Source organism: Trachypithecus francoisi, unplaced genomic scaffold (assembly GCF_009764315.1).
Source record: "Trachypithecus francoisi isolate TF-2019V2 unplaced genomic scaffold, Tfra_2.0 Lachesis_group6, whole genome shotgun sequence".
Classification (NCBI taxonomy): Eukaryota; Metazoa; Chordata; class Mammalia; order Primates; family Cercopithecidae; genus Trachypithecus; species Trachypithecus francoisi.
The window spans coordinates 18,363,515-18,380,492 of NW_022681471.1; the positions used below are offsets into that span (position 1 = coordinate 18,363,515).

General features: G+C 36.3%; 1 protein-coding gene and 1 non-coding gene across 2 annotated transcripts in view; one reads left to right on the forward strand and one right to left on the reverse strand.

The window, feature by feature from the left end:
• Positions 1–16,978, reverse strand: part of SMARCA1 (SWI/SNF related, matrix associated, actin dependent regulator of chromatin, subfamily a, member 1) — a 77,436-nt gene that overhangs the window by 57,437 nt on the left and 3,021 nt on the right. The window contains 8 exon segments of the mRNA XM_033201288.1: positions 1,033–1,101; positions 2,697–2,828; positions 4,539–4,694; positions 8,373–8,552; positions 12,066–12,166; positions 12,273–12,373; positions 12,716–12,882; positions 14,749–14,835. Of these exon segments, the coding sequence (XP_033057179.1) occupies positions 1,033–1,101; positions 2,697–2,828; positions 4,539–4,694; positions 8,373–8,552; positions 12,066–12,166; positions 12,273–12,373; positions 12,716–12,882; positions 14,749–14,835 (993 nt within the window).
• Positions 14,964–15,035, forward strand: LOC117078673. The gene has a single exon (XR_004435106.1). It is a non-coding gene; the product is annotated as a small nucleolar RNA SNORD112 (small nucleolar RNA).

Sequence of the window (16,978 nt, forward strand, 5' to 3'; positions counted from 1 at the left end):
GGGCCAAGATGGGTGGATTATAAAGTCAGGAGTTCGAGACCAGCCTGGTCAAAATGGTGAAAACCCGTCTCTACTAAAAATACAAAAATTAGCCAGGGGTGGTGGCATGAGCCGTTAGTCCCAGCTGCTTGAGAGGCTGAGGCAAGAGAACCGCTTGAACACAGGAAGTGGAAGTTGCAGTGAGCCGAGATCATGCCACTGCACTCCAGCAGTCTGGGCTATAGAGCGAGACTCTCTGAAAAAAAAAAAAAAAAGGGTTGCGCGCAGTGGCTCACGCCTGTAATCCCAGCACTTTGGGAGTCCCAGGCGGGTGGATTACCTGAGGTCGGGAGCTCGAGACCAGCCTGGCCAGCATGGTGAAACCCCATTTCTACTAAAAATACAAAAATTAGCCAGGTGAGGTGGCACATGCCTGTAATCCCAGCTACTCAGGAGGCTGAGGCAGGAGAATTGCTTGAGCCCGGGAGGCGGAGGTTGCAGTGAGCCGAAATCATGCCACTGCACTCCAGCCTGGCCGACAGAGCGAGACTCTGTCTCTCAAAGAAAAAAAAAAGAATATAAAACTGGCATACAATGAACGTTAAGGAGCCACCCGATGATGAACAGATTAACAGAAAAGAGAATGGGTGGAGGGTAAAACTGCAAGACAGCTTAGGCCTCAAAGGAAGAGCTTTATACATGACAGTGGAGAAGCAGTGGCTTAGAAGTGGCAGCGGGGGAACTAGGAGAATACTGATACCATCCTGAGGAACTGTGGGGTGTGGGATCAGGAACAGCCTCTCTGTTGGAGAGGACCACATTGTTCACAGGGGAGAGCCAATGCAAAAAAGCTGTTCTAGAGAGAGGCTGAGGACATAGAGGAAAAAAAAAAAAAATACACAAAAGAGGCTGTCAGAAAGGTTGGGAGGGAGAAACAGTGACATTGAGCCAAGAGGCAAACACAAGTTCAAACAGATTCTATAGCATTTTGTTTGCTGGGTCAATCTGTATACACTATTTAATTACTGAATGTTCTTGTCTGCTATTACTTACTGCATGAAGTCTTTCCACGAGTTTTTGATCACCAAGACAATTTTTAGTGTCAAACCAAGAATCAAAGTCCTGTAGGGGGTGGAAATTCTCCAATGAGTGCACAGTTTTTTTAAATATACCTGATATTCTATAGATTCTTACACAACCAATATGGAAATAATGCATTTAAAAAGTACTTTCAAAAATATTATCGGCTGTGATGGCTACTATTATTTACTTCTGAAAATAGGTAAAATACTGGAGCAGTTAACAAAATTTGAGCCCCATTGTGTAAGAATTCCATCAACTTTTTCCTTAAAAGATATTTATTAGGCTTCCCCATACTGTAGTAATATTATGTCCAGTTTAAAAAGTAGAATATAAAATCAAAGACATAATGTTAATAAAAGTGTTAATTTTACCAAACAATAAAACAAACAAAAGCAAGATAAAGTGTGCAAACCAACTTATGGTTGAACTTGCAACTTTTTATAATCAATTAATAATCATAATGGGGCTGAGTGCAGTGGCTCACACCTGTAATCCCAGCACTTTGGGAGGCCGAGGCGGGCAGACCACTTGAGGTCAGGAGTTCGAGACCAGCCTGGCCAACATGGCAAAACCCTGTCTCTACTAAAAATACAAAAAATTAGCCAGGTGTGGTGATGGGGACCAGTAATCCCAGCTACTGGGGAGGCTGAGGCACGAGAATCACTTGAACCCGGGAGGCAGAGGTTGCAGGGAGCTGAGATTGCACCACGGTACTCCAGCCTGGGCAACAGAGTGAGACTCCCTCTTAAAATAATAATAATAATAACAATAATGGGAAAAATCAAGCACCAAAGTTCTTAAATCTTTCAATTTAGTTTGGTGTCCTAGCATAACTCTGTGTTAATGATAAAAAATATATAGCCGGGCGCGGTGGCTCAAGCCTGTAATCCCAGCACTTTGGGAGGCCGAGACGGGCGGATCACGAGGTCAGGAGATCGAGACCATCGTGGCTAACACGGTGAAACCCCGTCTCTACTAAAAAAATACAAAAACTAGCCGGGCGAGGTGGCGGGCGCCTATAGTCCCAGCTACTCGGGAGACTGAGGCAGGAGAATGGCGTAAACCTGGGAGACGGAGCTTGCAGTGAGCTGAGATCCAGCCACAGCACTCCAGTCCGGGCGACAGAGCAAGACTCCGCCTCAAAAAAAAAAAAAAAAAAAAAAAAAAAAATATATATATATATATATAAATCACACATTTACACAATATGCTGTCTTTCACATACTCTGAGCTCTTTAGCACTCACCAAATGTCAACGCCTACAATAATCAAAGATCATTTTATAGCTTCCACCTGCCAAACTAGTATACAGAAATACGTTTCAAACCACTTCAACTTAATGAAAATAAAATGTTGAACGCACTACTATAGACTCAGCCTCACATCATAAGTTTTAGGAGCAATGTGATAGAGGCAAAGTTGAACAGGCAGGTTAATCTCAAAGACAAGAAGCATACTATTTCTCAAAAGATCCCCATTTTAAAACTTTTAAAGAACTCTTTCCTAAGAAAACCAAAACATGCAGATAAAAAACTACAAATTAAAAAGTACCATAAATTTCAATCTATAGTGTTTTAAAACACATGCCAGTGAACATAAGAAAGTTATACTTAAAACTTATGGCTTAAACTTACATCTGCAGAATTAAAGACATCAGGCAATAAAAAGTTGAGTAAGGCCCACAGTTCATGCAGGTTATTCTGCAAAGGTGTTCCAGTTAGGAGCAAGCGGTTAGTCGACTTGAACTCACGAACAATCTCTGAAAGCTGCAAAAATAATACTCATATGAAGATTATTTTACTTATTAGAACGCTCAACATTCAGTTATACTGTAATTTATCCAACCAATACATTTTTTACTACAATATAACTTGAAAATTTTCTATGGAAAAATACCCCAGTTCAAGTGACAAAGCTGCAGTAAGGCAAAACTGAACATTTCTATACTTAAAAGAATGCAGGCCAGTCACAGTGGCTCACACCTGTAATCCCAGCACTTTGGGAGGTCAAAGCAGGTGGATCACCTCAGGTCAGGAGTTTGAGACCAGCCTCGTCAACATGGTGAAACCCCATTTCTACTAAAAATACAAATAAAAAAAAAAAAAATAGCTGGGCATGGTGGTGCACGCCTGTAATCCCAGCTACTCAGGAGGCTGAGGCAGGAGAATCACTTGAACCCAGGAGGCGGAGGTTGCAGTGAGCCGAAATCATGCCACTGCACTCCACCCTGGGCAACGGAGTGAGACTCTGTCTCACAAAAAAAAAAAAAAAAATGCAGATCATATTTATACCTGAGACCCTCCCCCGAACTTCAATATTTCAGTTTCTCCATTTTGGGCTCACAGAAAACAGTCAAAACTTCTCCATGGAATCCAGGTTAGCCATTTTACACAATAAAATCTCCATCTCCCCACCAACCACATTCATCTACATGCCTAGACATGTTCTAACTTGGCCTGGTCACAATTTTTAAGCCCCAGAATTGAGCTGATTTTCCCAGTAACTTATATTAACTTTCTAAACACAAGACCACAAAAATTAAGACACAAAAAGCACAAAAAAATGGTAATCATATGAACAAAAATGCATTTTTATAATGCTCTTAAATATAAAATTATCTCTAACATGCATCCTCTTGTCAGATATTAGTTCCAATTTGAAATTAGTATAATCCACCTGGTGGTTTTGCTCCAGTTCTGTCCCTGTTTCTCCCAAATTAGCCCAGTGATCCAAAGAGAGGTTCACCATAATTAAAGCTTTTCCTACTGTTGATGGAGTTGAATGCCAAGAAATACTGATATTTTTCAATGTTAACACCACACTCTAATTCACACAAGTCAGATAATTCCAGGAAATTATTTTCTCTCATCCATATAAATACATATAAGGTAGCCCCTCAATAAAAAATAAATCAATACAAATGACATTTGTACACTAAATATTCTCAATAAAATTAAAATACTACAGCATAACCAAGTTAGACACAGGAGGTAGAGCAAAGGAACACTTAATTGTCTTTACATTAAAAACTGTGCTCAATTTTAATGTGTCTTATACTCAATAATTTAGATTTGCATTCACATTCCATGAACAAAATCACAATGTTCCATTTTGAGACAGAGTGTCGCTCTGTTGCCAGGCTGGAGTGCAGTGGTGCAATCTCAGCTCACTGCAATCTCCGCCTCCCGGGGTTCAAGCTATTCTTCTGCCTCAGCCTCCCAAGTAGCTGGGACTACAGGTGCGCACCACCACGCCCTGCCAATTTTTGTATTTTTAGTAGAGATGGGGTTTCACCGTGTTGGCCAGAATCATCTCGATCTCTTGACCTTGTGATCCGCCCACCTCGGCCTCCCAAACTGCTGCTGGGTGAGCCAGCACACCCGACTGTTCCATCATTTTTTATTCTGAATACAGAAACGTGAACAAACAAATCTGGTAATTAAATGAAAACTTTAATAAAGATATTGATAACTTACCTTAGATTTTTCATTCTTTATTCTGTGAGCTTCATCAATGACTAGGTATCGCCAGTGAAACTTTTTGAATACAGATTTTTCTTTAATTACCATCTCATAAGAAGTAACGCAAACATCCCACTCTCCTGGCATCATTTCATCACGAATAAAAGCAGCCTAACGCAAAATAAAATACTTCATATTAGAATATATTTATATTTAGAAGATGTTACAAGATGATCACAGAATTAAAGTATCAAGAAAATATTAAGAATTGTAAGAGACTCTGAGGATCATTTAGTTTCATCTGTTTTAGAGATGGGAAAACTGAGGCCCAAAGATAGCTGTGTGGTCAATTATCTGGATGACCTGCTAATATATTCATTAGCAGAAGAGAAACAAAGGCTTCCCTTACAGAAGTACCACATATTCAATGACCTAGAAAAGTTCGTATGACCAGAAATCACAAAGGTACTAGGCTTGTCTTCATATCATGGGGCATCCAAAAGAACATAGACAAAGTAACTCTTTCTGAACAACATATTCTTGCCAAGATCCAAGAGTTACCAAGATAATACAGTTTAAACAAATAGAAAGAACTCAATGTGCATGAATGATTCCAACCTTTTGAGAACTCTCGTATGTCCCTTCTTCATTTTCTAGCTGGGCTGAGTCATACACTTTGTTAAAAGGTCATGGAAGCCCATTAATGTTTTTGTGAAGTTCCAGATGTTGCTATGAGGTTTACAAATGTGATTTCATAAAGGAGACTTGCTCTGTCTAGTACAGGAGGCTATGGAAAACAGTGAGACTATTTAAAACTATTTTTAAGTCTTCACAGGCAGTGGCCAACATGGTAGGTAAGTTGACAGAGCATTTTTAACTTGTATGAGCTGAATTCCAGATGTTATCGGTCAAAATAAAACCACAAAAGTTAATGGGAAGCAGCAAAATCTATATTAAGAAGGGGATGATCTGGCTGGGCACGGTGGCTCACGCCTGTAATGTCAGCACTTTGGGAGGCCGAGGCGGATAGATCACGAGGTCAGGAGTTCAAGAACAGCCTGGCCAACATGGTGAAATCCCGTCTCTACTAAAAATTATAAAAATTAGCTGGGCATGGTGGCTTACACCTGTAATCCCAGCCACTTGGGAGGCTGAGGCAGGAGAATTGCTTGAGCCCAGAACGCGGGGAGGTTGCAGTGAGTTGAGATGTCACCACTGCACTCAAGCCTTGTGACAGAACGAGACTCCGCCTCAAAAAAAACAGTTTTATAAATCTGAAGTTACAGTGCATAAACAAAAGTAACTGTTCCCTGCAAAGTCTTTATTTCATAATTCACAACTATGCACTAAACACACTGCAGACTCATTCAACAGATATTTACTGAGTGTCTACTATGTATAAGAGAATCACCTGGACTGAAGAGGACAGGAAAAAAAAAAAGGCCTTTTCAGAGATCTCAGTTGCACCCTGGGAAGTGATCACATTTATAAATTTAATTAAGACATTAGGGAATAGGAGACAAAATAAAGAGAAGTAGAGTGCCAGACCCCATTCAGTCATGCTAACACCTATCCTTATTTGATTTTGTGAAGCTCTCAGTCTGATGGTTTCACCTACAAGTTTCGTGGAACAAATGCATATTTTTAATTTAAATTAGCTCTGCTTTGAATTTTTTGTAACTATTGGATAAATTTAGAGTTAAACATCTTGAAAAAACATTAAAGGTGTCACATAATCAAAAAGCTCTCATTTTAGAGTTGAAAAAATTAAGGCCCTTCAAGACACTCAACCCCATACAATCAGTAGCAAAGCCATAACTGAAATCAAACCCATTTCCATGTCTACTACCTTTGATACCTCTGGCGTGGAAAAGGAAGGGGCCACAAAGCACACTGGTATCAATCAGACAGGATCAAGAGTATCTCTAATAATCTCCCAACTCAATTAAATGCCTATTATAACCTACATCAAATTTTTATTATTAAAATATTACCTTCATAAAATGTTTACAGAAGACCAGGAAAATACAAAGACCCAACATATCTATCCTATGTTGTACGAAGATTCAAATCTGTCTATATATAATGATCTGGACTTCCTCTATTCATATCCACATCAATCTCTAAGTGCTGAACATGGTACATTTATTATTTATGTAATTAGTAATTATTGGTTTTCAAACTCTTTTGACCATGGCCCACAGTAAAATTACCTTTTGAATTGCAATCCAGTATAAACATATATGTTTGAGTGTGTGTACACAGAAAGAGGCAACTTAAGAGTTTCTCAAAGCAATATTTATCCTTATTATAGTATGAAACACTCTGCAATTTGCTATTCCATTCTCTCTCAATGTTGTAGAAAATTGTTGTCACCAAGTACTAAGCTGAATTCACAACCCACTAATGGGTAGCAACTCACAATTTGAAAAACACTAACTTTGAAGACTGGTTTTCAAGATTAAGAAATTTTTCAAAGCCAGGCACAGTGGTGTAGTCCCAGCAACTCAGGAACCCGAGGTGAGAGGATCGCTTGAGCCCAGGAGTTCAAGGCTGCAGTGAGCTATGATTGCGTCACTGCACTCCGGCCTGGGCGACAGAGCGAGACTCCACCTCTGGAAAAAGAAACAAAGAAATTTTTCAAGCCACCAGAATCCAGCCTCCCCAGGAAGCAGAGATAGGGCAGTCATAAAATAAATATACTGAGACATTATGAAAACACAAACCTAGATATGTATCTTTTGCTTTTAATCTTTAAGAAATAATTTCAGCAAAAGTTCAATACTTTAGAAATGCAAAGTTTATATGGAGTGGTATTACATTAGCTAACAGTGGTGACCAGAAAGAGTTCTAAGTGACTAATTTGCTTTGGGGAAATATTAGGCATAGGGAAGAATCTGGCCTGTAATTGCAAACTTATGAGCTCAATATTTCAATATTTAAATTATTTATGTTAAATTTAAACAAATTTAAGTAATTTTTCTTCAAGCAAAATGATGAGGATAAAATTATGTAATTCATTAGGCTACCATTCTTTTGAGGATATCTTTAGATAATCTTTCTAAATATGGAAAACAGAATACATCTCTAAACTGTGTTCTCTGGAGGCAAAATGAAGACAAAGTTTAATAATATGCTTTCTAAGCTGATTATTTTAGTATTTTTGCATAATGTATTAGTTTTAGATTAATTCTACAGTCCTAAAATGATTGGAGCCTACTAGATTGACAAATGGCTAATTTAAACACCCCCCCCAAAAAATGCCCAGTTTCTAATATTACCTGAGAACATATATAGACATATATTTTTCTATTCAAAGACCAAAACTGAAAGCTGTGTCTATGCATAAACACAAAACACGAGGGTCTCTGTACATACAGAAGAGGTTCCAGTTGTGTACATGCATATGCATGTGTGTATACCAAGTCAAAAGTCAAAAACTTAAATATAAAATTTTAGGTCATGCAAATTTATATATTGTTGGCTTCAAAATAGCACAAATGAGAGTCACCAGTAAGATATACTGTCAATAAAATAAGATGTTTTTAATGAAAAGTCACTCAAAGTACAATTCAAAACTGCTTAGGTTAATTAACTAGTTAAAGCAAAAGTAGACGAAGCATAATAATGGATTGTCTATTATTAATAGGTGATATATCTACCTCATGGGAGTGTTGTGAGAATTAAATAGATGCAAAACACTTAAAACAGAGCCTAGCTTAGGGTACGTACAACTTAAGTCTTACTTAGTAGTAGTCAACTCAGATGTTTTTAACAGCAATAATATGTAACTAAACTCCAGAAATGTTGTTATTCTTGACTGTCTTTTTACACTTGTTTCTCACTTACTCTGGCATCCTTGTCTCCAACAAAACAAATGACACGCAGAGATGGGACCCATCGTTTAAATTCATTCATCCAGTTGTGTAAAGTAGACTTTGGAACTAAAACCATGTGAGGTCCAGGAATATTTCGGTAGTGTTTCAGGTAACCAAGCAAAGCAATTGTTTGTAAAGTTTTCCCAAGACCCTGCATTATCATCACAAGGAAAAAAATACATGAACATTTTTTCTGTATGGAAACATTTTGTTAGCAACAACATAATAAAATATCTTTGTCCACTATCTCGCAAAGGTAATTATGTTTCTACCAATGAAAAGTAAAAATACCAAATACTTTTTTTAAAGAAGATAATCAAATCATTCCAATTCAGTATCGTACTTACCGTGAGCACAAACTGAAACCAGTAACTTGCAGTCAGAATGTTGCTCAACAAAGCAACTTTCTATTTAGAACATTTTTCCTCCTAAAGGAGCAAGCAATCTACTATATAATTTTTCTACTTGTTCTGAAGTTAGGAATTTTCTGTATGTTTGTTTTACAAAGACACGCTTCCTTTGCCAGCCTGCTTAGATACTGGTCTTTCTTTCCTATTGTTCCTAACATTATTACAGCCCAGACATTAAATATTCAGACTATGTGTCTCAAGGGGCTTGTGGCTCTGTACTTGCATCTCACACTCTTAAAAACCTTAGGAACCACAAAAGAACAGAACTTTGCAGCCAGAAAGAACCTTAGAGAGATCACCAATTCCAGAAGAGTTTTTAAAAAATAACATATTCAATACCTATGAACGGATACCTAACCCATAAGAAAGGGAACTAAGCCTTTTTTGGCCTCTTAAAACTGCTTTGGTTTTATCTCTGAGCAAGATACATACTTCTTTTTATAAATGTCTGCTTAAAGCTATTTTTTTTAGATTGTATCCTATCTGATACGTCACTTAACGAGACATTTTTATGAATACTGTACATCAAAACCTCAAAATGTTTATATTCCTTAATCAAGTAATTCTACTTCCAGGAATCCTACGGAAATAATCTGAGAGGTACAGAAAAACTAAATTACAAGATTCTTATAGTGGCATTATTTACACTATACATCAGGCAATCCAAATGAACAGCAATAAGAGAGAAGTTGAATAAAATTATGGTACCTTCCTAGGATTATTATGTAATAATTATGTTCAGAAAATGTCTTAATTACATGGAAAATACGTGTGAATGTAAATAAATCAGAATGCCAAATTATACATACAATATGATTTTAACTATACAAAATAAGTACAACCAGAAGAAAAAGACTAAAAAGAAATATGCCAAAATGTTAGCTGTGGTTACTTCTAAGTAGCACAAGTATAATTTAATTTTAATGATTTATTTATTTTTTTCCAAATTTTCTATACTTCTTAAAGTGTCTATTTTTTAGGAATTAAAACATATCTAGTATTGGCTGGGTGCAATGGCTCACACCTGTAATCCCAGCACTTTGGGAGACCAAGGCAGGTGGATCACCTGAAGTCAGGAGTTTGAGACCAGCCTGACCAACATGGTGAAACCCCCATCTCTACTAAAAATACAAAATTAGCCAGATGTGGTGGCGGGCGCCTGTAATCCCAGCTACCTGGGAGGCTGGGGCAGGAGAACTGCTTGAACCCGGGAGGCAGAGGCTGCAGTAAGCCAAGATCACGCCATTGCACTCCAGCCTGGGCAACAAGAGCAAAACTCCATCTCAAAAAATATATATACATATAAATATGCATGTCATATATACTTAGATATTATATCTAAGTATATATGACATGCATATTATATATTATATAAACATATATTATATATAATATATATTTATGCTGATACCAGATATATATTATAGTTTTTATATATTTTATATATCATATATTATATATAATATATCTGGTATCAGCATAAATACATCACTAAAGATCAGATCCTTCATGTTTAGACAGGCTGCAGCCGAGAGCTGCTTGGGGCAAATAATCCTGGTCCTTCCATTGTCCAATTTACCAAGCTCCTCCCCCTCTGAACTGACAATAGTCTTCAAATCAGAATACCTAAATATAAGGAGCTACAGACCCTTTCTTTAAGGGATCCTCTGCCACATACCCAACAGTTGCTCAACCAGGGATGAGTACTTATGTGACTGACTACTAACTATACTAGACACCATAGGGCACATATCATCATGTGGCTCTTCTGGATAATAGTGGTTACAAGGATGGTTTCAGAGTCACATAAATACGAATATCATTGAGTTATATGGATTTAGAACTTTCCTTGCCCTCTCTTAAATCCCATTTTATTAATTTGGTCTTAAAATACAAATATAGGCCTTCATATATTCCCCCTTTAGCTGATGAATTAGCATCTTATGTGCCTTACTTTTTCCTGTTCGGTTATTTTATTTACACATTTATAACTCCTTCACTGATTTCCAAAGCCCCACCATGCACTGTACCGTATCAAGATTCAGCATTACTCTTTATTCGTTCCTTATTCCACCTATGCACTTTTTGATTGTTCACAAGTCAAAATATTGATATTCATTCACACATGCATATATTCAGTCAGTCATTTATGTATTGCTTGGTTTGTATACCCCGCCTTATTCCCAAAAGGATTTCAGGTAGCCTACAATGAAAACATGGAACATAAATTGATGGCAAAATAGAAATAAAGAGACGACAAGGAAAGTAAGAAAGACAAGTAGATAAAGAATAGGAAAAGACAGAAGGACACATGGGGCAGACCATTAAAGGTTACATAAAGTCAGGGTGGGGGTGGTTCACACCTGTAATCCCAGCACTTTGGGAGGCCGAGGCGGGTGGACCACGAGGTCAGGAGTTCAAGACCAGCCTGGCCAAAATGGTGAACCCCCATCTCTACAAAAAATACAAAAAAAGTTAGCCAGATGTGGTGGCAGGTGCCTGTAATCCCAGCTACTCAGGAGGCTGAGACAGAGAACTGCTTGAACCCGGGAGGTGGAGGCTGCAGTGAGCTGAGATCTGCACTCCAGTCTGGGTGACAGAGCAAGACTCCATCTCAAAAAAATTTTTTTTAAAAAGTTACATAAAGGCATCATTTGGGCATCCATCTTGACTCTGTGCTTCCTGGAAGCCAAACTGCAAACAAAAACAAAAGTACAGGGAAGGTTTTTGGACCATTTGAGGAAAGCAGACTTTTATGGCCTGTGAAAGTCTGTGTTCTAGCAGTTACTTAACGAAACAATTCTAGCCAGGCGCTATGGCTCACACCTGTAATCCTAACACTTTGGGAAGTCGAGGTGGGAGGACTGCTTGAGCCCAGGAGTTCAAAATCAGTCTGGTTGACATGGCGAGACCTGTCTCTACTAAAAATAAAAATAAAAATTAGCCCAGTGTGGTGGGCACATGCCTGGAGTCGCAGCTTCTCAGGAGGCTGAGGCAGGAGGATCGCTTGAACCCTGGAAGTCGAGGGCGCAGTGAGCCGAGATTGTACCACTGCACTCAAGCCTGGACAACACAGAGAGACCCTCTCTCAAAAAAATAATAATAATTCTAAGACTACAAAATACCTTTTACATGGTAATAACTTTAAAAAAGCCTCCAGGCATCGGGGAGCGGGGCAGGTAAGCTCAGGTTTTTCAAATTTACATAAAAATCAATGATAACTGAGAATGTGGTTTTAGCTACCAATTCCTTACCATTTCATCAGCCAAAATGCCATTGATGCCATTTTCATATAAAGAGATCAACCAATTCAGTCCTCGAATCTGATAATCTCTCAGTGGCCCCCCTTTCACATCTGGGGAAAAAATGCAAGGACGTTTCATACTTTCATTAACATACTCAAGTAAAATTTTTCTAAAACTAAATTGAAAAAGGACTCACCAATGTGTTGAAGTACTTACATGAAGGTGACACCTCAAATCTAATACACACATTAGATGTTTTCCGACTCTCCGACAGTAGCTCTTCATCTTCTTCTTGCTCTGTGCGCCTGTGGCGGTAGCTGAAATTAAAAAAGGAAATCCTTTCATATTCGACCCAAATGCTAAGGTATCAATTAAATCAGTGTACATGGCTATTATCTTTTACAGAAAAAGAATGAGTTGTCCAAGGTATTGCTTAGAAATCGGTAGAACCAGCCTACATTTTTACTGATCAGCCTCTAGTGAGAAAAAAATATAGTTGTCTTCAAAACATAATTATAATGGCAATACCCTTATTTTTTGTCACATGAAGGTATACTGAACAATAAAGAGGGAAGGGGTGCATGAAGGGATCAAGGGAGGACAGGAGGAAGAAAAGGCAGAAGAAAGGAAAGAAAGTAGAGAGAGAGGTGCCAACATACTCTCCAGCAGAAATTAAGCTCTGCTTTTCATCTTTCTTTATTCGAGGACGTCCCAACTTCATGTTCAGTGGAGATGTTGGAGATTTCTGCGCTGAAGGCTGAATGAAATGTGCAAAAAGTTCTGTCTGCTTCAGTAAAAATTCAAATCTCTTTGCTCGGTCGGCTTTCTAATTTGCAAAACAAAAGTGAGGACTTTGCTTTTCATTCCTTCAAAGTCATTTAAAAAATACTTGTATTGCATTTACTTTGTACAACACTCTTAGCACTTTAAACATATTAATCCATTCAATTATCTTAAGAAACCTATGACGTAGTTACAGGTATCATCTCCACTGTAACTACATGATACTGAAGTACAGAGAGGGTAAGTAATTTGCCCAACCTTGCAGAGCTAATAAATAGCAGAATTTGAAAATATATTTTCAAATAGTTTGAAGGGAAGAAAAATGATCTAACAGACAGTAAATTCCCCAGTAACAAATATCCTTCTTAAAGAGTCATAATCATAAAGCAAACCCTCTTTCCAAAACATTATTTTATTAAATAAAATAGTAACAAAATTAAGCATCAAATATGTAACATATCCCAAATACTGAAATATAAATTAACTATTATATATATATACCATAAACTGAACTCTTAAGAATTTTCAAGTTGTATCCAGAAATAAATCTTAAAATACAGTATCATCTTGTCTCAAAATATTTTCAATGTCATGGTATAATAATGTAACAAACATTCCTCTCTTCACTCACAGGGATCTAGAAAACTGTATTTTATGCTAGTAGCATATAAACTTTCTCCCCAAAGTAAGCAGAATTTGGGAAAAATATATAAACACACACATATATGTGAAATAGTAATATATATTAACTATTAAAAGTTGATATGTATTCTAATTTCTCAATAAATTGTAAAAGGTCAGGGAACATGTATCATATACAGGCAATAAAACTTTGTTTCACTAAAAAATCTTAAAAGATCAAAAGACATATACATCATTCTAGATAAAGGAAAGAATAGACTATTTATTTATTCAAAGTCACTTTCTAACCACAGAGTAGAGAATACTTGATTGCTAATGAAGGATGCATAATTAATAACCCAGAAAACTTACAGAAGAGTTCATTAACATAAATATAAGAGTTAGATAAATTCAGACCATGAGCTGGAAGGAGGCCAAAAACTTTCCATTTTATGTTATCCTCACTGGAATGTTATTTTTAGAGTTGCTAAAACATTGCCTACCTACATTAGATGTGGCCTTAAACATAAAGTCTTATAAAATAGCTATCAACAACCAAAAAAAATTTATTTCATCTCTACTTATTTTTATAATATTATTGCAAAAACAATCCCTCAGAGAAAAAAAAATCCATTTCAACCACCTGTCAAATTGTTGAAAGATCCAAGGTTATAAGGGTTTAGTTAAAATTAAGGCTAAAATATGGATTTTAGTGACTAAAAATTAAATAATTAAATGTATTACAGCAAGCAATATGTAAGTATAACTAAGATTATGCTGCTTAAATATGTGATATTTTCATGCACTGGACAAATATTCTTCCCTTTAAAGTGTACTGACATATTACATATTTCATTAATGTGTAGCATTTATTCATATGTCCAAAGAAGGAGAAAGAAAGAAAAATATGAAAATCTGGCTTTGTGACTAGATTTCTCTCAGGTCACAAAGCCACAATGGTATTACCACTGATATTTTCACCTCATAAATAAATATTTCTAACTTAAAGTATTTTATTATGGGACAGAGAGTACTGAACAAAAATGAGATGTGACTTCTAGTCCCAACTATGACATAGAGCTTCCCTGATCCTTTAATTCCTCATCTGAAAATGAGGTTAATTTATTCAACATAAAATATTGTGACACACTGTATATTAAATTACTTTCCAATTCTAAAATCGATGATTCTCTATGCATTATACATACATACATATTTTTTCATCTTTAACATCTCAACTATAAAAATTAACTACAGCATTCACTATCCTATCCAAGAGTACATTTACCATTTTCTCTTCATATTCCGGGTCCATTTCCTTTTCAGATTTAGGAGCTTTAGCAGCAAGTTTGAGTTGAAATGAAGAAACGTTTTTCTAGAATTTCAAAGAAAATAAATGTCATCAAATTGCAAAGCAAGGTTCTTAAATTGGTCAATGTTCTCATTACAAGAAGGCGGAAAGCAATTACATAACTAAATATATAAATCAATGTGGGACATGCATGGACTGATGATGAGAGCATGTCACAAAGAAAGGCTTATGATTAATCCAGTTCTGTACACCTGAGGTCCAATAAAAACATCTGAAAAATTGTGAATGCCAGAGAAATATTAATTGGAATAAAACCCAAAAGACGAAACATTGAGCTTTCTCATCCATTCTTTAATTTACAGTGTAAGAAAATGTGTAAACATTAAATAAGAGATTTTAAAATCTAGAAAAGGCTAATATCAACCACAAACCAAAGAATTCAAAGAAAGTAAATATTAATTCTCAGAAACACTCCTTCATGTCATGGAAATATGCCACACTTTCAGAAGAAAAACTGTGGTTTCTGTTCCTAAAACAATGCTTTTTAAATTGTTTTCATAGCATTATAAGAATATTTAATTTTTTATGTAATGCAATGTCATCATATATACTTAATATAATAGTGCAGTTTTAAACTTTTGGCTTATGTTAATTTTCTCTAACTGGAAAGAAAACTAAACTATTTATATTGCATAAATATTTTGTAGAAGCAATTTATCAAGGCTATTTAACTATTAACGTTTGCTATTTCAAAATTGTAATTTAGCAAAAACTAACATCAATCAATAACTTAATACAGAGATTATCTGGGGAAGGGGGTTATCTCATGCACCCTATCCTTTGTAAAGACAAGCCTGTACTGGCAAATATAAACACATATATAGAATAAGCCTCCTTCCCTATAAGAAATCAAGAAATAAAACAATAAAAACACAAATCTACCCATCAGAACCAAAGATGAGAGTATTTCATTTTTAACACAGACTTTGCGTTAAGTGAAAACACAAATTTGTTGGTGAAAACTATCATGGCTTTTGCCAAACTATTTCTGAAAACTTAGGTCAAAAATCAACAGAAAGTGACCTTAAACATAAGAAAGATATGGCCCCAATATGTCTTCTAATATTTACTAAAATTTCTATTTTGAGGAAATCCAAACTGAGATTATAGAATTTGACCTTGTCCAGACTCTTACTTTGTAGCACTGATCAGATATCATTCAGTTACACTAACCCAAATAATAACCATCTTGATTTACAGCATCCGACATGTACATATCTATGTGGAACGTTTTGAAGGTAATCCTGGATGGATGAGAATAGAAAACTGCTGAAAAGCCCCTCAAATTCACACTTTCAGACTGCCATATATAATATAAATCGTATTTATTTTCAAAGCAACAAGAAAAATTGGGTATCAAATCCATACCTTTACCATTCATTCCTTGAAAGGCTATATGACGTGTAGTTTTCCAGTTTCAAAACAGTGAAAATAACTTCGTCATATACACAAGTGTATATAATAATGTGGGAAGTACACTTACAGAAAATTAAAGCTTTAATCCTAGAAAAACATTTTACCCACTACTTTTTTGCTTACCTTGCGGTAGACTACCATCAAAATCTAATTATATGCTAATTAAAATTTCTAATCTTGAGCAGGGCTATTAAAAGCTGTGGGTAATTACTTAATTGGCACTATCTTCCACAACAAATTTTAAAATACCTATCTTCTAAACCTTCTCATTTGTGTGTGTGTGTGTGTGTGTGTGTGTGTGTGCATTCTCAAAACTACATTTTTTCATACAAGAAAAGATGAAAGGTGACTAAGAGACTCTAATGAATTCCTTTGGATTTTGTTATCTGAGTCTAGGTGCCATGAGAACGCAGCACAAGGTCAACAAAACGGCTTGTTTTAAAGACCATAACCTTTTTCTTGACGTTTTCATTACCAAAGATACCATCTCCAATTTCTACAGTGTTGGGTAATCCAACCGTCACTTAAACCAAGTAAGTTCAACAACCAGAAGGTAAGCAAAAATACCTTTGAGTAGATAAATGCCACAGGTAAATTCACTAAATCTCATCTACTGTATTCATCATGAAAGCGCTCTCATTCAGAAACCTATTTTCTTTTATTTGGTAGACAATTCCACCAAGTTTGAAAATCTGGCTTCCCATGTCACCGAGAATACAAGCAACAGTAA